The following is a 27599-nucleotide window of genomic DNA, read 5'->3' on the forward strand; positions in this document are numbered from 1 at the left end:
TTCATTTCTTTGCTAAGGAAGCAAAACATCCACTGATTCAATTTCACTGCATAATACATCAAGAGGCTCTCTGCGCCAAAGAAAGCAGCAAAAAACTTGACGATGTCCTCAAAGATGTAACAAAAATGGTGAACTTCATCATGGCGCATGCTCTTAATTTTCAACAATTTCAAGCCCTTCTTGATGAGATTCAGGCACAATATAACACTTTACTGATGTACAATAATGTCCGGTGGCTGAGCAGAAGGAAGGCTGAGGGGTAAGACTATCCTCAACTCACCAACATGGCCTGGCTTACCAACCTCATGTTCTTTACAGATTTTACTAACCACTTTAATGTACTAAACAAAAAATTACAAGGCATGGGAAAAACAGCAGAAAGCATGTTTAGTGACATCAAAGCTTTTGAGAGAAAATTGCATGTTTTTGAAAAAGACCTTGAGAGTGGACAGCTAAAATATTTTCCCAACCTAAAAATACATTTGGATAATTCTACAACATTTGTGGACAGTCATAAAAAAACACCAGGAAATCCACAAAGCATATTCCACCATTGTAGCCAAAGCAAAGGAGAATTTTAGTAAAAGATTTTCTCTGTTTCGTAAGATGGAGACAACCCTTTCATTTATAACTTCCCCAGAAAAGTTCACATTTGAAGATCTTGATCTTTCCTGCTTACAGTGGTTGGATATTCAAAATTTGGAAATGGAGCTACTGGAATTTCAAGAAAGCTCTATCTGGAAAAGTAAATTCAATGACCTGCGTGCGGCTCTTGAACGTATTGAGTGTGAAAGGGTGGCAAATGAAATCACTGCTAGCAGTTCTGAAAATGAAATCCTAAAAGCGTGGAATTCTCTGCCAGACAATTTTAAGTCCATGAAAGCACTTGGGATTGCTCTTCTTACTTTGTTTGGGTCATCCTATGCTTGTGAGCAGCTGTTTTCGGCTTTGAATCATATAAAATCTGATGCTAGAAACAGATTAACGGATGACATGAGTGCTGCATGTGTTGCTCTGAAATTAACGCACTATGAGCCAAGGATTGACAAGTTATCAGCATGCATGCAACAACAAAAATAACATTAATTTTTTTCAGAGCATGCCCAATGCATATGTTTACATGAAGCAGTGTTTTCAGTTTGCAGTTAAGACACTTTCTAAGTTATTTAAATATTATTTAAAGATGTTATTTAAAAAAGGGACTTTACATGGCCCTGTTGTATTCCAATCTGGAATTTCCAATAAAAACGGTTGGTTTAATTGAAAGCTCTTTTGTTTTCTTTACATCATATTATTAGAATGTAATGATTTAACTATTTTCTAATTTGATTGTAAATTTTACAAAAAAAACATGTATAGACTCTTTGGGAATACACACCGAGTCTTGACACAGTTAACAGTTTTAAGAAGTTTATCTTTTTTTTTACTCAGGATACATTTGACATGTTATGTGAATTCTTCCTAAATTCATTAAATTGAATGAAATCATTAAAACATTATAAATTGCCAATAAATTGAAATGAAAACCAAAGAATTGTGAATCAAATTGATTCTCTGACAATACAAAGATTCCAACTAGAGAATGACACGGTGACAAAATTCATCACCGTTCCCGTCCCCGCGGATAACCGCGGGAAACCATCTTCATGTCATTCTTTAAGGAGAGAGGAAAGAATCAGAGTATGAATGGCCACAACCACTGACCCGCAAGCTTTGCTTTGAAGAATGCTGGCGTAGAAGGACCGAGGTTGAAATAGACACTAGAAAATGACATGGGATTATTTCCCGCGGTTATCCGCGGGGACGGGAACGGTGATGAATTTTGTCACCGTGTCATTCTCTAATTCCAACCTTTAAAAATGATGTTACATAGTTCAGGCAACTTTATAAAGAGTTTTTAGAAACTAAAATCTTGTTATTAAGGTTTAATTGATGTGCTGGCACTTTGAGGAAATTCTTTGATTTTGTGCGGCAGTTTGGGCACTCGGGCTCAAAAAGGTTAGCCATCACTGAGATATAATTTTCCTGTTTTTTTAAAAATCTGACTGGTATGGGGGTACTCCAGGATAGACCTGGGAAAAGCTGGTCTGTGTGGCCAGTCTATACAAATGCTGTCCCCTCCCATATCCAACTGGTCTGGTTTAGGACGTCTGTGGTCATAAATGAGGTAAAAAGTTGGGCATCTTGGCATTCTGAATGTTCTGTTGCATAACACGTCCAAAAAGGTGATTTTTGTGAAAAAAATATTTGGGACGTCTGTTTCGAAAATAGACCTTTACCTTCATCCGAATTTGGACATCTTTTGGAAAACGTCCAAATCTGGACTTGGACGCACTATTGAAAATGCCCCCTCCATGTCGGTGTTGAGACATTTTCTGTACATGCCATCATCACATGCAGCATTTGGCATTATGAGCATCCTGTGTGGATGATAGGCTGCACTGTGTTCATGTCTGAAGAATTCAGGATATTTGCAAAACCAAATTTGTGTGTAGGTTTACTTGATTTTAGTGCAGAGCAAATGGTACCAACAAGCCCCCGAAAAAGAGGAGATTTTCAACTGTTAACTGATTTGACTCATTTCCTTATTGCACAAAACGTGATGTATCACAACAGGAAAACGTTCAGCAAAATTGCTCGTGAAGTGCCTGAAGATGTCCTTAGTTTGCTTGTATTTAATTTGACTGTAGGTTTTCTAACAACTTTTGCAGTAATTTTAGAAGCTTTATTTTGTAAAGGATGCTTTTTATCCATTCAGAACAAATAGCTGTATACATTGGTAGAGTTATAAAACTAGTTTAGTGATAAGCATGTGCTTCCTTCCCAGAGCAGCATCAAAAAGGTGCTGTGTGAAACGCAGCCCTTATTTTTTGAAGTTGGAAGTGGAGAGGTGTGTAGCGGCTTGTTTTGGACCCTGATGCAAAGTTGGAAACAGGGATCCTCATTGGACCTTGCCACAGCTGATTTCTATGTTTGAAACCACACCTAAACTCAAAAGATAAATGTAGACATTGTTGTTATTACTTTGGACTTTATGGAGTTACATATATTATGAGTACTGTATTTAGTTTGGTATTAGGGCTTTCTGATGCTTTCCACTCTTATTTTTAACACTAATTGAGCCCATTCAGCAGGGTTTGCTGGATATGGTTGACCAATTATGGTTTAGTGCTGCATGTTTCCAGAGGTGGCATTCAGTTAGTTGCCCTATGGTATCGTAACAAACTTTGGCAATTCATGAGGGCTATCACCATTATGTATTTACTGAAGATCTCCCATATTCTGTATATATGAACATTTGTTGAAGACTCCTGCTGAAGGGTTTGCAATTTATTGCAACTTGTGGGATAGTTCTGTGTTTTGAGGAACATTTTATGCAATTTTTTTTCTGGGTTGTATCATTTTTGTTTCCTCTTAGAGATTTTATTAGCTTGGTGTGACACTAGGAGCCATCTTCTCTCTTGTCCCCTGTACACTACAGGATGAAACATTTTAGCTCCATCACGTTGATGAACTCACAGCAGTCAACTAGAGATGCTATCAGAACGACCAGTAGCTTCTGTCTCTGCACAGTTTTTCATATAACTCAGTTAATGAAATGAAACTGCAAGGATGTACGCTTAAAGCTGTATCTGGAAATACTTGGAATGGCCTCCCAATGGAGGTAGTTGGGACAAATAAACTCCAAAAAGGTGTGGAATAAACACAGAGGATCCCTAACTAGAAAGAAAATGAATCATAGCAAAAGAAATGAAATTGAGAGATGTAACCTACACAGAGCAGCAGGTACAATCCTAAACAAAGATGTAGAGGAGGTAATTTTGCATGTTTTGCATAGAGCTGTAGGTGTGACTAGCCATTTTGCTGGGCAGACTACATAGACCGTGATGATCTTTATCTGTCATCTATCACTGTTATATAATGCAAATGCCATCTGCTGTACAGTTGAACCCACCCTACCTCACTGGTCTCCAATGCGTGGTCCCCAGTGGTCCTCCACTGCAGCCCTCAAACAGTTGGCTGAAATGCTCTTTAAATCCTGTAAAGGCGTTAATTTCAATCTTGCCCACTTGATATAGTAGCTGTAAACAATCTCTTAACTGTGTTACCCGGTCTCATGGAATTTCCTGCCAAAATGAAGTTGAGTTTTTAAAATATATCCTTGAAGTGTTGTAGAATCAATATTAGTACTATTTTTTAATATGTAATACCCAGCGTGAACAAGCAGGTCAAGGCGGTTTTCAAAATTAATAGTTTGTGTTAAGCTGGAAATTTTTTGGTGGCCCTCACAGCTTTCTTGTATTCACACTGCAGCCCTTTACGTGGAAAAGGCTAGAGACCGCTGCCTGACTTGATGGCACATCTGTCAACATTTTTGGTTTGCACAGGGTTGTTGCAAATGATACTAGCTATGTTGCTCACTTCTAACACACAAAACTGCAGTGAGAAACTAAACTTTGGGAGTGAATGATTTGCATCTCAGAATGGGATAAGTTATTTTATGCTTTGTCTAACTTCAAAACGATGGCACCAGTTGCTAGATGGTTTCCAAATGTATTCAGACTGAGTACACAGTATTAGTACTTTGTCTCCATGAGCTGTAGCAGATCCTTATAGTTTCCAACTTTGCTGTAATAAGCAATGTGTAGTATGTGCTGTGGCCCAAAAATCCAGGTTTATATTCAAGTATATATGGTAGTCATTGTTGTTTTGGAATATCAGCTGTTTGTTTAAGTTATGTTTGGAAGAGTGTTTAAAAAAAATAAAAAAATAACTTATTCTTTATTAACCAAGAGTAACAAAGGTTGATAGTTACAAGAATTAATTAAAAAGGCAATAACAAAACATCTCTTCTCATGTGGTTTTTAATTCTTTATGCTGTAAATTTTAATGTATATTGCTCTGAATTGGTTTATAAAAAATTGTGTTCAATTACATTTAGTTAACTAAACCTACTGAAGGTAACCCTAACTTGTGCACCCAACTTGTGCACACCAGGATTTATACCTGGTTTTAGTTGATGTCAATCCTGTTGCCCAAAGCTAGCCACAGAATTTGGCGTCCAACACTATTCTATAAAGAGCATCATATAAGTATTTAATGCACATTTAGAACATCTTTTCCTCTTATCTGAATAGGGACTGCTGGAAACCCCCCCCCCCAACAGTTAATACAGAAAGTTTTAGCTAAGCTTTTTTGAGCAATTGTGGAGTTTTTCTAGATTTCTTGCCTTTCCAAATCAAGTTCAAGATAAATTACAAATAGGTACCCAAGCTATTTCCTTATCCAAATGGACTTACAATCTAGGTCAGTGGTCTTCACTAATTTTTAAGCTAGGACTGTTTTGGGTCCAAAAGGGCTGAAGGAGTGCCAACAGATATCTTCCTTTTGGGGGCCATGACACCAATAACACTTCTCGACATTCATTCTTACCAGAACACCTGGCCTTGTCACACATGCAGAACTCAGATAATCCCTATGCAAATACAGGACTACAAACTTTGGGCTCCTTTTACAAAGATGCGTTAGGGCTTTAACGCACAAAATAGCGCGTGCTGAATTGCCGTGCTCACTAGACCTTAACACCAGCATTGAGCTGGCATTAGTTCTAGAAGCATAGTGTGGGTTTAGCGCTCGCTAAATTACTACGTGCGCTAAAAACGCTAGTGTAACTTAGTAAAAGGCGCCCTAAAAGTCCTAATATACACAAACAAAACCCTAAGATGCCAGACTCTGCATGCTGTACAACACAAGAGAAATAGAAAGAAATGCATTATGTCCTGAAAAGTGCAAAATAAAGACAGCAGATTTAAATTTTCAAAACTGACATATTTCAATCACTACATTGAAAATAAAATCAGTTTCCCTGCTTTAGTTGTCTGGTGATTATATTTTTCTAATCGACTTTTCCCAGTCTCTGGTTGCACTTTCGTCTGTCTGTGCTCTTAACTCTGTTTCCAGGGCCTTTGGCGGCCCCGGAGGCTTTCTTTCAGCTACAACTTCTCGCCTATGTGGAAAATAAGATATTTTATTGAAAGGACTTAACATATTTTCCAATTATCTTCCAAAGGCCAGCACCTCCTTCCCCAGGTCAAGACAGAAAGCTGTCCTGACCTGAGAAGGGAGGTTTTGATCTCTGACAGCTGGTCAAAAATGTATTAAAATTAGTTCAATGAAAAGATATAATTTTAATTTTATTTTCTATTTATTAATCTTAATAAACATGGGTACCACACCACTTTGTGTGTTAGGTGCCACATTGATGTGTTCGAGTCCTAGCAACTTGATGAATTTCAGATCTAAAAAGAAATTGGTTTTGTGTTAGTCTGGTAAAGTCCTCCAGCATCATCCCCATGGTTGTTTTCAATGTGTCCAGCCATCTAATAGCAGGTTGCCCTCTTCGCCTGGTTCCTTCCCAAACATGATGTCCTTCTCCAATTATCTTTCTCTTCTGACGGTGTGACCAGAATAAGACAGTCATAACATCATCATTTGGGCTTCGAGTGAAATAGCCGGTTTGCTCTCTTCCAGAATTGATTTGTTTTTCTGGTGGTCCATGGCATGCATAAAATCCTTCTCCAGCACCAAAGCCCAAATGAGTAGATCTTCTTTCTGTCTTGTTTCTGTACTGTCCAGCTTTCACATCCATAATTGACTACTGAGAAAAGTGCATGGACAAGTCTGATCTTTGTTTGGAGTGTTATTTTCTTGCCTTTGAATACTTTGTTGAGAGCCTTCATTGAAAAACAACCAAATGCTATTCTGTGGAGTATTTCTTCCAGCTAGTTGCTTCTTTGTTTATGAAAGAACCCAGGAAATAGAATAGAAGTTATAAAGGATTTTAATGGCCTTCAAGCTCAAAATATTCATCATTTTCCGTGTTCATAATCTTCATCTTGTTTATGTTCAGTTCTAATCCCATGTTATGACTTTCAGCTTTGATTTTTCTCAGTAGATATAGCATGTCTTCTTTTTTCTACCTTTGTTTTCTGGCCATTTACTTCTGTGGTTTCTGCTTTTCTCCATCTTAAGTCTTTTGTCAGGATTTTTCTCTCCTCCTTTTCCTTTCAACTTTCTTCAATTTATTTTTCTACCTCTATGTCCAGTTTTAACTCATTCTTATTATCTAGGCTTCAGATTCCCTCTTTTTTATGGTCAATCGACAGCTTCTGATATCTTTCCCTCACCCTGGCTCTCTAGTTTTACTCCCCCCTTATTCCCAGTCTTTCACTAACTTTGCCCTCTTTCTCTCCCCTTCTATATAGTGTTTGCACCCTATATCTGCCCTATCATTCCCCTTCCATCATTATCTCCCTCCTTTCTGTCTCCACCCTCCAAATATCTGCTCATTTCTCTCCCCTATTCCATCTGGCATCTGCCTCCTTTCTCCCCTTTTCCATCCAGTGTCTTTATACTCTCTCTCTCTCCTTCCATCAGTATCTCCTTCCTCTGTTTTTTCTCCCTTCCATATAGTCTGCCCCCTCTCTCCCCTTTCACTCTCCCCTTCCATCATCTTCCTCCTTTCTCTCCTCTCTTCCATCTAGGCTTTTCTCTCCCTCCTTCTATACAGCTTATTGCCCCCTTCTCTTTCTATCCAGCATCTTCTCTCTCTCCCCTTCCATCAATATTTCCCTCCTGTTTGTATCTCTCCCCTTCCATGTTTCTGCTCCCTCACCTTCTATCAAGCGTCTCTCCTTTCACATCCCCATTCCATCATAAAAGAGGCCAAGAATGAGGCAATATCTAAAGGGAAAGAAAGTACCTGTCATAGCTAAAGAGTTACTTATTTGTTATTCAAAATAGAAAGGGATTTCAGCCCCTTATTAGATTTCACATCATAAATTTTTTAGATGTTAATTTTTCTGTCCTGTAAATCATACAAACCTTATCAAGCCAGACTTTGATAGATGGAAGGAAAGAACATTTCCATGTCCTGACTATAACAGATCTAGCAGCTAACAATAGTCCATTTGTCATACATGTATGTAGGTATGTGTGTATAAGGGAAAGTTAATTTGAATATTATTACCCAATAATATAAGACTTAGATGGTATAGGGATTCCTGTAATTTGTTATAAGGACCAAATTATTTCTAAAAATACCGAATATATGGGTATTCCTACCAAAGATGTAAAAAAAGATCCAACATGACCACAGTTCTTCCAGCAAATATCAGAATCTTCTAAGCCCCAGTGATTATTAATACAGGGGTGATATAATCTCTAAATAAATTATACCTTGTGTAAAGTAGCAGAAATTGAGTATTTAAATAAAGATGCCCATAAATGGATCTAAAAAGTGTCCTTATCTAAAATTCTTACATTTCTTTGCCACTTATCCTGATAAAATTGTAAGGTTAATGTTCCTATATCTCTTTTAAGGAAAAGTGCTATAGAAAAGGTTTAATGAGGGGTGGTGACACTCTCACATATGTGTCATTGTGTGGTATAGATTGAAGTCTTTGTCTAGCCTTTAGCTAAAAGCCACATATACTTCCTTCTGATCCATAATGATAAAAATAAACTAGCAAATGCGTTTTTTTTTTAAATTTATGTTAACAACTGGTGGCAAGGAAAGTTCCTTTTAAAAAAAAAAAAAAATTGTGGAAAAAGTTTATTGAATCTGTGAACAGATATATAAAACTATTTTAGAGCTTTAAAGAAGAAACAACCTAGTTGTAGGTATGAGTTGAGATTCTTGTGATGCATTGAGAGGCTCCGTAAGAACTACAGTTTGGCTGGGGCTATCCAGAGTTCCACTTTGCTAGAGCTGTGAATGTTGTCTCTATAACCTTCTACCTAGCTATTGTTCAGAGTAGGAATTAGGACAGGGGTGGGCAACCTGTGGGCTGAATGGGGCCTACCATTGAATTTTATGCATTGAAGACCTTTGACAAGGTTATTCAGGAACAATTGACCAGATGTTTACAAAAGAACAGTGCTTTATATCCAGGTTTTGGCAGACGTAAATGCTGGTGGCCAAAGTTAGAGCAAATTTGTGCTAAGTTAGTATTCTGTAAAAAGCACTCGGCACAAAATACCCTACATAAAATACTAACTTAGGGCCCCTTATTATAAAGCCATGGTAGCAATTCCCGTGCAGCCAATGCGACATAGCCCATTCAATTCCTATGGGTTGCATTATATTTGCTGCACCAGGACTCACTACAGTGACTTTGTAAAAGGGGCCCTTAGCATTGATTGTTCTGGCATCTGCCTTTGGGTACTATATATTTCCCCTATCTAGCTGTTTGTTTTTATCATTTTTGTAAAATTGTTGCTTCATTTATCGCAGACAGTCTATGGAGCTCTGTGCATTTCCAATTATGACATTACATAATGTTGCAGCCCATTAGGAATAATACTGACATTCATGCAGTCCTCTGTGTATAAAGGTTGCCCTCCCTTGGATCAGAAGAATCTAGTGTGTACTATGGCAGGAGACTGTACTGGCACTGAGAAACCAGATTAACACAGTTTTCAAGTTTTATTAAAGTTTGATGTGCACGCAATGTCAAATATTTTAAAATTGGGGAAAAACTTTACAAGGAGGCTGATGTAGAAAGCTACTGCAAGCAGAAGTGCAGTGTATGGACGCATTAATGGGTGCAGGGTGCAGGAAGGGGTTTAGCAAAGGCATTAAACACATGAGCGCACAGTATTTTAAAAACATAGTAATGAGACCACTAAATATTATGCTACAAAGCACAGAAATAAATTGTGCATACAGTTAAAATCCCTTGTATGAGAAATTCACCACCAGGTCCAAGGCAGGCTAGAAGGATTAATTGTGAGATTTTAGGCCAGTTTTCTGGATTTACTCCCATTTCTTCTTTTCTTCTGTGACCATGGTAAGTACTTACCTTGGTGTAACTTTAAAAGGCAGAAAAAAAATAACGGTGGCTTCACTGTGTGCTCATTGGCAGAAAAGAACAGTACCGGTGCACATCTGCACATGTTTTTCTGTGCATACATATTAGACTCACAAAAATTTTATGCACAAACAATTTTTCTACAAGGCTAATATTTATACACAGATGTGCCATCATGTTTTTCTTTGTTCATGCACACAGTGGTAGTGCCTAATTACAAAGGGGGGGAGTATTCTCATGGGAGGAGCATGAGTGGGTCAGAGGAATTCTGGGAAATTACACGCAATATTACAGAATACACCCAACTCGTGCACACCATGATTTATATATACCTGGTTTTAGTTGATGTCAATCCTGTTGCCCAAAGCTGGGCACAGAATTCGGTGTCCAGCGCTAGTCTATAAAGAGGACTGGGCACCATTTACTGAAACTAGCCTTAACAGTATTAACTGCTAGCATGCTGCTAAAATTACAGTAGCACACAGTTATACTACATTACCAATAACTGTTCTAATAACTGCTTTCAATAAATTGCCTCAGATTTCAAGACCCCTTCTCTGCATCACGTTTTGATCTCTTCCCATACCTCTTGGAGGCATGGGTACCTCTGGTTAAGAATCCCTGCTATAGTAGGTTTCAAAACACTTGCTTTCAGTTTCTACTGTTTTATTATTACATTTCTGACTTCTAATGGGAGGTTTTTTTATGTTAACCTTTTTTTTTCTTTTTTTACTGCTTATTTTATGAGAATCTTGGGCTCTTGGCAGATTTTTAGTTGCATCAGGTTTAGACATGGAATACTCATTATTTCATTTACTCTGCATGACTGTCTGAGGGTTTCTTTTTCTTTTTGGATCCTTGCTAGGGACCGGTTTTATCTGCACCCAGGGCAGTTATTGAGAATTATACCACTCCTACTGACTTAGCAATGGGTGCTTCTGCATAGCACTTTCTCTTGGGGGCAGTTTCTTTGATAGGCAGTATATAAATACCTAAAATAAATAAATAAGTTAGTTTTATGCATACCGTGACAGGAATGAATTTTAAGCCAGGGCATGTGGAGTATGATCTTAATCTCTCAAATTTACTGCTTAACACTCTCTTTAAAACTTGCATTGTGCCAAAGAGAGCTTCCCTCTGGAGTTTGTAAGATGTAACATGTATAGACAACCTATCCATGTATGTTTGGAAATTCCTTTTGATTGAGCCTGTGGCATCCAAAACAATGGTAAATATTTCTGTATCTTTCTGCCAAATTTTCTTGGCCATGGCCTGCATTTCATGGTCAAGATACTCATCTTAACACACTCTGCATGCTTGATAGTGAAATCACTTGGGACTAACAACATCTCTGTGATTGATGCCATTCTGGTGTTTCCTTTCTGGAGGCACAGCTGCCTCTCTCTAGTAGCAATTACAAAACACAAGTCCCTATGTTCTAAACCAGGGGTCTCAAAGTCCCTCCTTGAGGGCCGCAATCCAGTCGGGTTTTCAGGATTTCCCCAATGAATATGCATGAGATCTGTGTGCATGCACTTCTTTCAATGCATATTCATTGGGGAAATCCTGAAAACCTGACTGGATTGCGGCCCTTAAGGAGGGACTTTGAGATCCCTTTTCTAAACTTACCATTAAAATCCTGTGGGTCGTTGTGCCAGTAAATTTTCAGATTTTAAAAAAGATGAGTGATGCAGCAAAATCTTTGCATGCAAATGAGCTCCAAGGAAATTCCATCAGATCAATCATTGACCTATGCGCAGAATAGTCCATGGAAAGAGGCATAAATGTGTGCATGTGCTGGGAAATGCTTCATTGTAGGCACACATGAGCATCGGTCATAGGTGTGCCTTATTGAAGCGTATCATCCGTCAATGCCACAGGCAGAGGAAAGGGGCCATCAAACTGATATATAACGCAAAAAAATATGATCACGTTACACCCTTATTAATAGATGCACACTGGCTACCTATCAGTCATAGAATCTCTTTCAAAATAATACTACTCATTTTTAAAACATTAGCATCAAGCGAACCTTCTTTTATACTCAGATACTTAACCCCACATAATACCCAACGTCCACTCCGTTCTTCCGGACAAAACCTCCTTTCTGTACCCTCCCTAAAAGTTATTGGAACACGCAGATCAGATATGTTCACAGTCATGGGGCCTCAATGGTGGAATGCTTTACCACAATACATTAGAACAGAAAAAGACATTATAACATTTAAAAAACTATTGAAGTCATACTTATTTAATGATGCGTTTAATGTTTGAAACTTTTAGATCTTTAAGAAATTTATTTATTTTTACTTGAAATTTTCTATTTTTTGGAGATGCTTTTACTAATGTTATGGTTTATATAACCCTTTTCCTTTTGTTTTTACCTTTGTTTTTCTACCAACAACTTAAAATGTAACTTTATTCTTTTTCCTCCCGATTCATGTTTGTAAATATGTATCAACTTTGTTACAAGATCATGAAGGGCATAGAGAGAGTAGAGAGGGACAGATTCTTCAAACTTTCAGAACATAAAAAAACAAGAGGGCATTCGGAAAAGTTGAAAGGGGACAGATTCAAAACGAATGCTAGGAAGTTCTTCTTTACCCAACGTGTGGTGGACACCTGGAATGCACTTCCAGAGGACGTTATAGGGCAGCGAACGGTACTGGGGTTTAAGAAAGGATTGGACAATTTCCTGCTGGAAAAGGGGATAGAGGGGTATAGATAAAAGATTACTGCACAGGTCCTGGACCTGATGGGCCGCCGCGTGAGCGGACTGCTGGGCGCGATGGACCTCAGGTCTGACCCAGCGGACGCATTTCTTATGTTCTTATGTTCTAAATATTAGCTTTCTTTTATTAATTGTATTAGATTATGTACATCGCTTAGTAATTTTAATAGGCGATCAATCAAATGCACTAATAAACTTGTAACTAACACCAAACCATGCAAATGCTTTTTTCTACAGTCCTTCTGCAGGACATATATGCTGCCCCCGTATATTTTTTGAACTTCCACCTCTCATGCAATCGGCAGCCCCAGACCAGCCGCCATATGCTTTTAACAAATGTTCATGAGAAGCACCTTTAAAAGATGTGCTTTTAACACACACATATGGCACCTCCCCTCAAATGTAACAAATGCATCTCCAACCTCTATCTTTCATGTAATTGGCAGCCCAGACCTGCAAGTGTACAATTTTGACGCACGTGTATGAGGCATGCCTTTAACCCATGTGCGCTTTTTTTTTTGTTTAAATCTTTATTTATTTTCAAACTTTGATAGTGCAATACAATTGGCAAAACATAAATACTGCATACAACGCACTAATAACTATACAATTATTACATTAAACAATCATTTACTCCCATCCTCATCTTAATTATTAATACAATAATACATATAATGTGATTTCAATATTATAATTAAATAATTTAACTCCTCAACGTACATTTCCCTTCCCCCACCCACCCACCCTCCCTGGATGTATAAAGAAATGTAATGAAAAGGGGAGAAACATGACCCTTACTGTAATGCAACAAAAGGCAAACATGGTTAATTTTTATTACTTAGGATTTTCTGGACCCCAGACAAATATGAGAGAATGAATGCAGAATGTTTAGGATCCAGTGTTTCATGTAATAAAGTATGGAATCCATTGGCTTTATTTGTTGCTTCACATTAATGGTTTATGTATTTTTCTCTAAATTTTTCCTTACACATCCGGGGTGGGGTGGGAGGGGAGGGGAGGGAGAGGTAATTGAATAATTTATATTAATTCTTCGTATAAATGTAATAAAGTTGTCTTGTATTATTAATAATTGATTGAAGGGTGGGTAGGTAAAGTTATGTTCTATATACTAATTGTATAAAAAGGTGTAATCTCTGTAATATTTTTCTGTATTCAATCAAATGTACTGCACTGTTGTAGTTTTTTAAAAATAATAAAATTTTAAAAAACAAACAAGCACAAAAGTAGTCAATGCACTCCATACATCATTTTAACACACTACCAGCATCTCCTGACTGAGGTAGATAGGCCGCTGTCTAGGCCTACCTCGGTAATGAGACCTCGAACGCTATATACTGGTTTCAATAAGTATATATTTATTTAGTCAATCAATAACAGCTTACAAGAATAGATCATATAGTATATAGCGTAACAGAAGGTGATACAGAAGGTGACCTCTAGGCCTAGAGGTCCTCCGATGTCTGTTCTGCCCTCTCCCTTCTAAGGCCTGGTTTTTATACATTTCTTAGTGGCCAACACCACGTTGGTCTATATCACATGCCAGTAATATTTGAGTGTTAAGGTCGGCGCTTCATTTTGTGCTTCACCAGGCAATGTCTGGGCATCACTTGGAGTGCTCGCTTTAAGCGCAGAGGGAAACAGAGGAGCGATCTTCCGGCTTCCTCTGCCTCGTCGGTAACACGCCAGACAGCAATAACAGCTTTTGCTGTTCCCTTTGGTATGGGCGAATCTGTGCTCCGAGGGGGGCAGACCTTGGAGCTGGACAGTGACTTCTCGCTGAGCTCGCTGGGTCCTGCGATCCCTCCCCGTCCCGGGATGACATCAGGCAGTCCCGCGGGTCAATGGGAGACGTCGGGGAGTGAATCCCCGCTGGACCCGATGATGCTGCCTTTGACCCCGGAGGTGAATCAAGCTATGCCGGGTTACCAGCAAACGGCAGAGGGAGGAGGAGGCGTTCAGGGAGCAACGAGTGTGGGAAATGGAGTCTCTTCTCCACTTCAACCTCTGAAACCCCTGATTAAGCCAAAAGTGGTGGATATGGAGGCGTTGTGGGGAGCCATGGAGAGCCTTCACCAGGTATGCTCCCAATTTATTTCCTCAACTCAACAAACTGCAGTTCAAATTAAAAACTGTGAAGGGAAAATTCAACAACAAGCAACTAGAATGGATAGTATTGAGAAAACAGTCTCTGAAATAAAACTTGTATCAAATTCACAAATGAAAGAAAAAAACCTAATGATCAGGAAAATTGAAAATTTAGAAAATGCAAATAGAAATTTGAACTTGAGATTTCTAAATTTTCCTGTATCCAGAATATTATCACCGAGAGAACTTTTTCATTCCTTTTTGACTTCAGTTTTAAAATTTTCAGAGACAAATATGCCACCATTGCAAAAACTTTACTATCTTAATATAGTTGAAGAGGATAAGGACAAGTCAACTACTCATCCCGGAGAATTAGACCTCACTGGGATGTTAGAATCTTCACGGACTGAGATTTCAACGAGAGCTACTCTGCTAGTGACTTTTGTTTTCTTACAAGATAAAGAAGCTCTTCTCCGCCTCTATTATAGAACTGAAAGTGTTGAATTTTACAATCACAAAATTGCAAGTTTTCCTGATGTCTCAAAGTGGACGCAGCTTAGATGTAAAAATTTCTGACATTTCGTAAGTCAGTTTTGGCTTTGGGAGCAACCTTTCAACTCAGGTTTCCTTGTAAATGTTGTATTACCTATCAAACAAATAAGTATATTTTTTATGATCCAGAACAATTGAATTTTTCTTGGAAGGTAAGGCTGCCATTAAGGCTCCCGACCCCTCTATAATTTCAACCACATAGGCCCTAATGTAATTAACCAAAGAACCCTGTATATTTGAGGCATATGTAAATATGACCGAGTATAGTTTTTCTTTAATTCAACTACCCTTGATTGTGTATGGTTTCATTCTCCTCTAATGTGGACTATGATCATTGTACTGGAATTTAATGACTTGATAATAATTTCTTGAATGTATTTTAGTTGCCTGTATGAAAGTGTTCTTTTTTGATCTTTGATGTGAAAATGAATAAAATAGATTAAAAAAAAAAAAAGTATTCTTCCCTGATTATACTATATGACATATGAGGGAGGGTGGGGGGAGGGAAAATTTGATTATTAAAGAAATAGATCAGTATATATATATTGATTATTAAAGAAATAGATCATCATATATATATATATATAAAATGAGGGTGGTACGATATTTTAGAATGATACAATCAAATGTAAGAATTCAAGTGTTTTTAAATGTTCAATTGTTAAACATCATTTACTGTACTTGATTTTAAGATATGAAATGAATAAAGATTTTTTTTTTTAAATAATTTTTCGGAATGCTATCTCGTTCTTGTAGTTGTCAAAAGTTTGAAGAATCTGTCCCTCTCCTCTTTCTCTATGCCCTTCATGATTCTGTAAGTCTCTATTATATCCCCTCTAAGTCTCCGCTTCTCCAGCGAAAAAAGCCCCAATCTCTCTAATCTTTCCGCGTATGAAAGGTTTTCCATACCTTTTATCAAACGCGTCGCTCTCTTCTGAACCCTCTTGAATATCGCCATATCCTTCTTTAGGTACGGCGACCAATATTGGACGCAGTACTCCAGATGCGGGCGCACCATCGCCCGATACAACGGCAGGATAACTTCTTTCATTCTGCTTGTAATACCCTTCTTGATTATTCTTAGCATTCTATTTGCTTTCTTAGCAGCCGCTGTGCATTGTGCCGATGGCTTCATTGTCATGCTCATTTAGAACAGTCACTACACTCTTGCAGCGTCAGAGAGAGAAGAACCATCGGCTCAGTTGTGATGGGTGAATACTGTATGTACTTGTAATGCAAGACATTGCTTGTATATCAAGTTAAAATTTAATAAAATGTTTTGCTTGTCTTGCAAAACACTTGCAAACCAAGTTACTTGCAATCCAAGGTTTTACTATACTTCATTTTGGTTATAAAACAGACCTTCACAAAGTCTAAGTGACTGCAAATTGGAAGTAGAAGAATTCAATTTAGTCTACATATATTCCTTTGCTCTGCTGTTCATTCCAGCATCTCACCCCTCCTGTACCTGCAAACAAGAGTGGAAGGAGGATTGGAAGACAGGAGTTATATTAGGGAACAGAGTGACTACTAATTGCTTTGTAGTGTCAGCTATAGGCTCACCTCCATTTCTTTTTATTTCCCTAAATGATTTGGGGTGGGGGGGAGTGGTTAGGAAGCAGGCTAACTCTTCATTGAGTTGCTCTGTGGACTGTCTGATGGAGCAGGAGACACAGGGCTGTTCTATGCTGTATGAGATTGGTGCACTGGTCAGTGGTTATGAGAGCAGAGCCCTTATGCTCATACAATGGGCCCCTTGCTATGCACACCTAAAGGAAACTGATGAACCCATACACAAAATCCAATTACTATTTTGGATGTTTGTAATATAAATACTTGATACATGCTTGACTAAAGATAAGACTGAATTGGCTGTATGCTAATAAGTAGAAAAATCTAGATTCAATTCTAGAGGTGGCTATTTAAGGGTGCCTTGAATATGGCACTGAGATGCATCTCAAGTACCGTATTTTCTCGCATATAACGCGCGCGTTATACGTTGTTTTTACCTACCGCGCATACCCTTGCACGTTATACGCGTGAGTGCGTTGTACAAATTTTTTTTTACATAGTTCCCCCTCCCGACGTCCGATTCACCCCCACCCCGAAGGACCGCTCGCACGCACCCCCACCCCGAAGGACCGCTTGCACGCACTCCCGCCCGCGCATGCACCCCCACCCTGAAGGACCGCTCGCACCCCCACAGCCTCCCGACCCCCCCCCCCCATCATGTAGAAGCTCCTACCGGTGTCCTGCTGCTTCCTCTTGGTGGTCCCGACACCCGACACGATCGGGGCAAGAGGGAGCTCAAGCCTTCTTGCCCCAGCCAACCGCGGTACCCCCGACATGATTGGGGCAAGAGGGAGCTCAAGCCCTCTTTCCTCCCCGACACGATCGGGGCAAAAGGGAGCCCAAGCCCTCTTGCCCCGCCGACTCCCCAACTCCCCGACAATATCGGGCCAGGAGGGAGCCCAAGTCCTCCTGGCCCTGGCGCCCCCCCCCACTAGTTGTTCGGGCCAGGAGGGAGCCCAAACCCTCCTGGCCACGGCGACCCCCCTACCCCCACCCCGCACTACATTACGGGCAGGAGGGATCCCAGGCCCTCCTGCCCTCGATGCAAACCCCCCTCCCCCCAACGACCGCCCCCTCAAGAACCTCCGACCGCCCCCCCAGCCGACCCGCGACCCCTCTGGCCGACCCCCACCCCCTTCCCCGTACCTTTGTGTAGTTGGCCGGACAGACGGGAGTCAAACTCGCCTGTCCGGCAGGCAGCCAACGACGGAATGAGGCCGGATTGGCCCATCTGTCCCAAAGCTCCGCCTACTGGTGAGGCCTAAGGCGCCTGGGCCAATCAGAATAGGCCCGGGAGCCTTAGGTCCCACCTGGGGGCGGGGCCTGTTGCATCGCAGAGGGAAGCCCTAGCAGAACAGGCCATGAGGAGCCTGTTCAGAGTGATGTCTCTGCTGCCCATCCACCTCCACTGCTGCTTTAGGAGGCCTCGGAGGTATGTCATGTCTCATGGAGGGAGAGTAGGTGGGGTGCTGCTGCACAGGGGAATGGGAGGGAGGGATGGAAAACTGCGCAGGGGGATGGGAAGGTGGAAAGAATGGAAAGCTGCTACACAGAGGAATGAGTGGGAGGGAAGGAAAGCTGCTCAAAGGAGGAAAGATGATGCACATGGGGGGAGAGAGGAAGAATTGTTGGGGTGGAAGAGAGGAAGGGAGAGAAGAGGTAGAAAGGGGGGAGGTGAGAGGGAGGCACCCTGCATATGGTGGAGGGGAAGGAGACATGTATGAAGAAGAGAGGGAAAAATGTTGGACATAGGGTGGAGGGCAGGAGAGATGGTGCATGGGGAGAGAGAAATAAATGTACATCATAATGGAGAGGAAAGAAAGGAAAGATGCTGCATGGAGGGGACTAGAGAAGTTTGACCCAGAGCACAAGGCAGGTAGAGGGAGAGAAAGAAGTTTGACCCAGGGCATAAGGTAGGGGAGGGGGAGAGAGAGAGTGAGAGAGAGAGATGGTGGACAGTAGGAAAGAAACAAGTGTTGAATATGGTAGTGGAAGGTAGAAAAAAATAATTTTATTTCTTATTTTGTGATTACAATATGTCAGGTTTGAAATGTGTATCCTGCCAGAGCTGGTGTTAGACAGCGAACTTGAGCTAGGACCTAACAGAGAGAGGAAAAGTGTTTTTTGTTTGTTTATTTTGCTTATACCATAGTGCCGGCATGGGGTTGGAGAGGGAAAAGGGGGTGGGGTGGGTGGAAATGCTACAAAATAAACCCACTAGGACGTTTGGAAAAAAAAAATACCCGATTGGGCAGGAAAATCTAATTGAATCAAAAAATTGTTTCAAGTTTTATTCAAGCTTGATATACCGCTTAAACATCCTAAGAGGTTTACATAACGAAAGGGCATGTTGAATCTCTGAGAGCATGTTCCTAGTCTAAACCTCAAAGGTGGCTTTTAAAAGAAAGGTCTTAAGGCTTGATTTGAATTTTGTAATATTGGTTTCTTGTCTCAATAGGCCGAATGAAAACTTTTTCCCTGAATCGGGCAGCACTAGTGCTGTTAAACAAGTTAGACAAAGTAAATATTTAGAATAATGGAATATATGCTTGTCTGTGTGCACACATGCATATAAATGCCAAAATTCTGCTTATGTGCTATTCTGTAAAAACCTGCTTAACTTTATATAGCATGAATTTAGGGGTTCATATACAGGGGTGGTGTATGAACAGGGCATAGATGGGGTTCAGACCTTTGGTATTCTACAAATTACAGTATGTGTCCCTATCACATTTAGGCACTGGCACATATGGCTGACATATACACAGGTACCTATATCTTAGGCATACTGATAACCTTGGTGCTTTGGTTCCGTTATAGAGTAGGCTCCTATCTAGGGTTACCAGATATCCAGGAAAACCCAGATATGTCCTCTTTTTAGAGGACTGTCTGGGTGCCTGGATGGATTTTCCAAAACCTAGTAGAATGTTCGGGTTATGGAAAGCCCTGAGTTTGGGGCAGCATCCGCAGGGCCTCTGAGCATGCTCATATGCGACACGATGACATCACATGCATCCACATGTGATTGGAGGCCCTCCAGACATGGAGGTTTGTATGTGGGTGGGGCTGGGGCAGAATGAGGCGGGGCTGGGGGCAGGGCTAGGGCAGAATGAGGCAGGGCCATGAATCCTATTTTTTAATGAAGAAATTCTATAACCCTACTTCTGCCGCTTGGCCAGTTAAAGAATTGCTATGATGTTAGATTTGCAGACCAAGAACCAAAGATGCCAGGGTTCAAAGACTTCCAACTTGGCTTGTGATGCTGGACAAGTTACTTTACCCTCCATTGGCTCGGGTGCAAACTTAGGCCTAGATTTACTAGTGGGTTATTGTGCAGTATTACCAACTAAGTTCCCAGCCAACTATAATGGGACCTGTTATAAATTGCATTTAGTGCCCTTTTACTGAGCAGTGCTAAAAAGTGGCCTCCGGTAGTTCCAACGCGGGTCTTTCCCCTGCTCTGAGGCTCTGCTTCCCTGCGTACCTCTTTAAATGTTCACCTATGTGAGCAGTATCTTCTGTTTGCTGCTTGTGCCGCCTTTAGCTCCCTTCTGATGTCACTTCCTGGTCCTGAGATCAGGAAGTGATGTCAGAAGGGAGCCAAGGCCGGCATGAGCAGCAAGTGTAAGATACTGCTCACACTGGTGAACATTTAAAGAGGTACGTAGGGAAACAGAGAGAAGGAGAGGCACCATAGTTCCTTAGGAAGATGGCACCTCACGGCCTACATGCTACAAACTGCCCCCATCCCCTGAAACCTGAAACTCCGCTTGTGTTCCCTATCTTGGCATGCCCCCACACACAACACAGAACAGATATATGCACACACTGGGAATGGACTGTCCTTTGTGTCAAAATGAGGTTCGAAAATAAGTATTCACTCTCTTCTCCAAATAGTGCATGCATGCATTAACCATCGCATATGCACACAATATCTCTTCACGTACCGTGGTGCATTCTTGACATTTGCTCCAAAATGAGAAAAGAAAACTCAGAAAAAAAATGACACACATTCTTTTGGCTGCTTATCTAGACACACAAACACATGGAGATTCCATAGATACATAGGGAATGTAAATAATTCCCTATACCTTTGTATTTTATTTTCTTTTGTTACTTCTACTGTGAAAGCTACAGTTTTCTTAGTGGTTATTATGTGTTTTGTCAAATAGCATCTGTTGCTATGGACAGGGTTAAATTCAGCCATTGACAAACTTGGCGCATACTTTGAGTCCACGTGTTACCGACGGGGAGGTGGGGGGGGGGGCATTGTGTGATGTTCTCAGGACTTAAAGTTAGGATTGCCAACTGAGCAGAATATTTACATTACACATCCTACTTTCTGGATGTTAATGTGTAGACATTTTTCAGAGTTTTCAACCATTATCTGCTTTTCTCTAGTTCCACCCCTTCCCTCCACCAGTGTAAGTGAGCCTGTTCTACCCGTTTGCGTTGTAACTAGCAGCAGAGACTGTAGATAGGATCCAGCCAATGGGAAGGCCGTGGGCTTGGGGGACTGGAAGCCAGCTCAGAGGAAGGGGGAAGGTGATCTAGTTGGAGTCTCTGTAGTTTATAAGTGATGTTTCTTCATGTGGTGGAAGCAGAAGAGAATGAACCCCTTCTTTAAAAAAAAAAAAAAAAAAAAAAAGTGCCCCAGGAAATTTCTAAGAAAGAAGCACTTTTAACATCTTCAGTATACTGATTCTATTGTAATGGTAAATAAGGAATTGCACTTTGCAAAGTGCTTTCCCTTCTCAATCTCCTCTCCTGATCAGACCTACAGAAAACGCACATAAACATACCAAAACACATGCACAGATACATACACACATCAGCTAACTTCCTTCCCCTTCCCACATACATATTCTGTATATACACATATAAATTTACATGTAGAAAATTTGGAAAGAATTGCACGAGCCGTTCTCAGCATGTTTTCCCTACTTGTGAAAGTAAAACAAATAAGGGGTGGAGTGGGAGTGGGGGGGGGGGGGGGTCAGTCCTTTCATAGCACTTTTTTCAGTAACTTAGGACAGGAATTCTCAGCATGATCATCATATACAGGTGTTTCATGGGCATAACCAATGGCTTTATAACAATAATGAACTAAGCTAGTGTCCTGGAACAGATGTCTCCTTTTTACAATAAGTACTTGAAGTTGTATTCCAGTATGGCATATTTTATACCTTTATTCACGGCTAAGACTCATTTCAAAATAATTATTTCTATTCATAACTTATTCTGCACAAAAGTGGCCATTCACTAAATCAGCAGCTTATTATACACGATGTCCAGAAAAAAATGGGACCCCCCAACATTTTTCAAAATAACCCAAAAACATCCTACTGCAGCAGAACCTTCTGAGCACTTTATTTTTCAACATGACGGAACTCTACCGCATCAAACTCACAAAACAATTGAGCTCTTAATTAATGAAACCCTAGAATTCTTTGAACCAAGACTTTGTGAATGTGTCAAAGTGGAAAGAGGACGCTTTGAACACAAATTATGAATTAACTAAGAAAATCCCCAATTCTACTAATGTATTTTTTTTTTTTTTTTTTTTTAATCTTTTATTTATGCCAATGAAGAACAGGTACAGCCAAGAAACAAGACAATATTAAACAGTAACAGCAGAGTAACATCCGAACCACTAAAGTACACTTCAGGAAAAATTCATACTAAATGTTCAAACAATTGCAAAATATTTTTGAAACTATGGGCTCCTTTTACTAAGGTGCGCTAGTGGTTTTAGTGTACCAGGTTATTACCGTGCGCAACGGGGTTAGAACTAACGCCAGCTCAATGCTGGCGTTAGCGTCTAGCGGGAGCGGCAATGTAGCATGTGCTATTCTGTGCGTTAATGCCCTAACGCAGCTTAGTAAACGGAGTCCTATGTAAAGGGAGTCCCGCTTTTTTTCTGACACCATGTATAAAGGTGTGTCAATTGATTAACATGCGCTTATTGATATTGATAAATGAAGATAATAAAAGTAATGCTTATTTGATTAAATCTTTGTTTTGCTTTTTTGTCTTTTCTTTCTCTCTCTCTCTTAGGAGTACTTTTACCCAAAATATCTGGGTGAGTTATGATTATCACTTAGAATGCTTCAAGTCCTTTTTATGAATGTTGACACTAGACTTGTGATTCTATCGAGTTATATTTCATATAGGTAGTCTGCCGAATTCCCTGATTATGCCTGTAGAAATAATTAATATTGCTTAATCTTGAGCAGCAGTTGAACAGATCTCTTTAGTCAAGTGGTGTACACATGTCTCAAACGATTTTTTAATGATTTATTTTCCACATTGAAATTTGTCCTTTAGAGGAAAAGGATGCTTCAGTGGCGGTTAAGCAGAAAGTTACAGCACTTGGTCACCAGTTTTATATTTGCTAGTGTGCGACATGGGTCAGCCATGGGATTATGCAAAAATAAATTAGTGAACTTGTGTTTGATGCCTTCTGAAGTTCTGGTTAATAAAAGGACTCCAGTTTTCAATCTTTTCTGTGTAGGAAATGCCAACAAACATGCAGTGAAATAGAAAGAAAAGCTGTTGGAGCCAGTGCTATCTGTTTAGAAGTGCATTGCGTGTTTAGATGGAAGGAAGGTGTCTGACTCCTGGAGTAACCCCTTATTAGCGTTGCAGTGGTGGAGAAGATAAAATTAGCTACTAAAATAAACTCAATATATAGCACAAAAGACACAATATGCAATTAGAGATTTCTGTTCACAGTGCATGTAATGTAATGTAATGTAATTTATTTCTTATATACCACTAAACTCCGTTAGGATTCTAAGCGGTTTACAGAAAATAGACAATAGGGTGCATTAAAATTATAAGTAAAATAGGTACTTAGAAATTCCCTTACTGTCCCGAAGGCTCACAATCTAACTAAAGTACCTGGAAAAATGACAATTAGTAGAGTAATGAAGAAATAAAATAGAGATAGATGAGAAAAAATAAGAAAATAAACATTCTAATAAGACTACAATGATCTAAAGGACTTTGAAAGGTTGAAAAAAATAGGGGAGATAGGGATAGATGCAGAAGGGAGACCATGCAGGTAAATGAGACCTAAAAGCTGCTTTCATAAGGGGAGTACAAACAAAAAAATCTAATTGAAAAAAAAAATATAAATTGTGTTTAGCATTTTTTTTCTGAATAGTTTACAGCCTTCTGAGTACCTCTAAATGTTGCTTTTGAAAAAGGTCTTTCTGTACTTTGGAAAATGGCAAGTGCTGTTATAGCATCTGGTGAAATAATTAAACTGTAGTTGAATAGGTTACAATTCCCAGCAGTACAACAAAGCTAAAATATTTTTCATCTTTACTGGGAAATTTTTTTCAGGCACTTGGAGGACAATCCATTTAATTAGTGTTTTTGAACAGACCTTCTGAATCAGATAAATCCCCTGTCTCCCGTAACCAAATTTTAAAATATAGAATTTATGTGCTGTGCCAGCTGTCATGTGAAACTTGTGTTTCTTTTCTTTTTTCATTCTGCAGAATGTATTAAAATGTTTGGGTCACCATACTTAAGAAGAACTAGTCTAATTACTTGTGTTCACGGTAAGTCTTTTTTGAAGATTTTTTTTACTTTTACTTACTTTTTTTACTTACTTTTTTTCTTGTCAAATATTGTCATACTTTTTGATATTAAGATTGTGTCATTTTGTGTGATTTCTCCTTTTGGAAAAAAAGTAGTGTTTAATGTGTATTTGGAGATGTGTGTTTCCAGTTTCATTGTTAACTAGAAAAGTTACTGAGTAAACTTAGGTGAAATGACTTTTGTTTTGAAGTACAGTAGTCTTTTTTTAATTGGGTGCAGTAGTTACAGTTTTGAATTGAGTCAGGAGGAGTAATGGCATGCCAGCTTGCCCTATATTCTACTAATGTCCTTGTGACCTCTGGGCAAATGGTTGAGTTGCTTTGTTATCCTGTATCTCAGATTTACCCAGCTTTCGCAGGTCAGCAGTATCGACCAGTGCAAACACTTGAAACTATGGAGAAGGAATTTGCTCCACTTACTTTTTCCTTGCTTCTCTGTGATATGTGCCTTTTCTGGTTCTAGGACACACAAAGGCGATTTCCCCTTCCCCCTCATATGGGCAGTCCCCTCTCTACAAAACTATGCATACTTGCTTCCCTGACGCCGTGCAGATTTCTATGTTTGTTCTGGTAGAGATGAAGGTATACATAAATGTGACTACTGTGGACTCCTTTTACTAAGCTGTGTTAGGGTTTTAACGCATGGAATAGCGCGCGTGCGCGAGACCTTAACGCCAGCATCGAGCTGGCGCTAGTTCTAGAAGCGTAGCGCACGATTATTTCCTGCGTGCGCTAAAAAGTAGCGCACCTTAGTAAAAGGAGCCCTGTGTATCAGTTAGTTACTCGTATTTTCATCAAAACAGCAAAAGATTGTGGAACAGAAGATCAGATGTACTAGTATGCACTTTAATAAATGTCCCAAAAACTTAAAAACAAGCCACAAAGTGTGTACAGTCACAAGTGACCCACAGGATAAAACCCAAATAATGTATAGAATAATACCAGTCTACATTGGAGGTTTGTGTGCTGTGTTGTCTATTTGTAGCTTCTGAACTACTTGATTTTTTGTGATTTTTTTTTTTTTTTTTTATATTTAAGATAGCCAAGGACCCAATAAGACCCCTGAGGAAGGCATTTTTATTTTGCCAAAACACGGCCTGTGTTGGGTCATTTGTATTATATACATTATTTGGGTTTTATCCTCTGGGTCACTTGTGGATTGTTATTTTTTAAAGTTTTTTTGGACACTCATTAAACTACAAACTGGTACGACCGATCTTCTGTTCTACAATATTTTGTTGTTTTGCTGCTTCTTTTCCTTTGTGGAACCTTTTGGTGCTATTTGGATTTAGTTAGTTATTTTCACCAGTGTTAAACTGTGAAACACAATTAGATGAAAAGTGTTCAAATCCTAGTTACTGGAATTTAGCCATCTTATTGGGCAAACTAACTGGACCATATTGGTCCTTATCTTTTACTTTGTTAGTACAGAGCACTTCACTGCAGGTTTTTCTTAAAACCCTGGAAAGTTTTAAGATGTATGTACAATATATTTCAGGAAAAAAAATGTGTGTGTGTTTTTTCTGACTATCACGGTTTTACTGCCCTCTGTACTGTAAAATAATAGATCCTGCTGTAGCTGCATGCAACATTTGTTTTATTTGGATACTTTTATGGAGTGGAGACTTTCATGTGGTATTTTTATATTCTGTGACTTCACAAAAGCCCTGCATTTTTGTTTTCTCACTTTCTCCCCTCCAACTCATCTCTTTACTTAGACAACAGAACAAGCTCATACTGTGAACAGACATGCATCTCGCTTTCCATACTTCAAAGCTTAAAAGACAAGTGTGCACTTGTTTTATCATTAAGTCAGCAAATTCTTCACATTCCAGAACATTTCATGTTCTCTCCTTCTGCTCCTGAAAAGAATATTTCCCAAGGCCCAAGGTCAGCCTATTGCCTGTACAGTGCAGTCTCGGTTCCAGATTTCTGCAGTGACTTTGGGTGATGTGTAAACTATGAAAAGAAATGCTGCAATTTAATACTATTGCACTCTAAAACTGTTGCTTTTCACTAGATGAACAATTAGTTTGGGTTATGAAAGTTTTACATGGTGGAGCATAGCAGATGTATTGCCATATCACAATCTTGAGACATTTGGAACTGCAACTATTAGTGGTTTTTAAGATGAATCTCCACTGGAGGGTATAGTGAAAGATTAGACTAGAAAGCTAAATTGTTTGTAAAGTAATGTGTAACATGGCTATGCCAAAAGCTTTGAAATATACCACATTTTTAAATCTGCATTTGGAAGACCTTCTAAGGACCAAATTCTATGGGTTTATTTTATCTTGGATATGGGAGCTGTTGTGTGCAATTGCACATAATGGTACAAGGTAACTGATATTGGTGATCTTGTACTGAAATTCCCTGCAAATGTGCTAAACAGTTGTAATGAACAAGCAAGATGTTTTGGGCTACTGTAATCTTTCATGACCAAAGCGTCCTAAACTAAGGAGATCATGATGTAAAGGATTATTTTAGATTCATTTTTAAATATGTAGAAGCAAATTAAAACAGCTTGTGAAATGTTGCTATCTTTTGAAATATTTGCAGTTTATCACAGGACAAGCAGACAGCATATTCTCACATGTGGGCAACTTTATCCACGGAGCCTGATAAAAAAGTATACTGTCACTTTAAAAGTCCTGCGACTGTCCGTACCATGCATGCCTAAGTGCCTTCCTGCCCGATTGTCGGCTCCAAGTGCATAAAACATTTATATTTTTCAGTGCCTTCCTGTTCATCTTTTCCCAGATTTCTTTCATAATTTTTCATTTTATTTTTTCTTTGTTCCATTTAAAAGATTTTTCTATTTATAACTGATTTTTTATTTTGGGCCTTCAGGCTCATCTCAGCCTGTTTTCAGGTTGGGAGCATCAAGTCATTTTCTGTTTACCATCTAATAGTGAATACCATCTAATAGTGAATTGTATTGTAGTAGTAGTACCATTTTTCCCTGAAAATAAGACCTACCCCAAAAATAAGCCCTAGCATGATTTTTAAAGATGATCCTAATATAAGCCCTACCCTAAAAATAAGCCCTAGTTAAGATTGACCCCCGAAGCCCCTCCAGAATGTCCCCGACACTCCTTGACTCCATCCCTGACACTGGTGGTGCTCAATTTGCTGGCGGCAGTGTTTTCTCTCCCT

At 39.5% G+C, this 27599-nt stretch overlaps 1 protein-coding gene across 1 annotated transcript in view; it reads left to right on the forward strand.

Annotated features, from left to right (window-relative positions):
• Window positions 1-27599, forward strand: part of GAS6 (growth arrest specific 6) — a 134246-nt gene that overhangs the window by 16298 nt on the left and 90349 nt on the right. The window contains exons 3-4 of the mRNA XM_033948665.1: window positions 22891-22915; window positions 24342-24404. Of these exons, the coding sequence (XP_033804556.1) occupies window positions 22891-22915; window positions 24342-24404 (88 nt within the window). The remainder of the gene's footprint in view (window positions 1-22890; window positions 22916-24341; window positions 24405-27599) is intronic.

This window comes from Geotrypetes seraphini, chromosome 6, assembly GCF_902459505.1.
Source record: "Geotrypetes seraphini chromosome 6, aGeoSer1.1, whole genome shotgun sequence".
In the NCBI taxonomy this organism is placed as follows: Eukaryota; Metazoa; Chordata; class Amphibia; order Gymnophiona; family Dermophiidae; genus Geotrypetes; species Geotrypetes seraphini.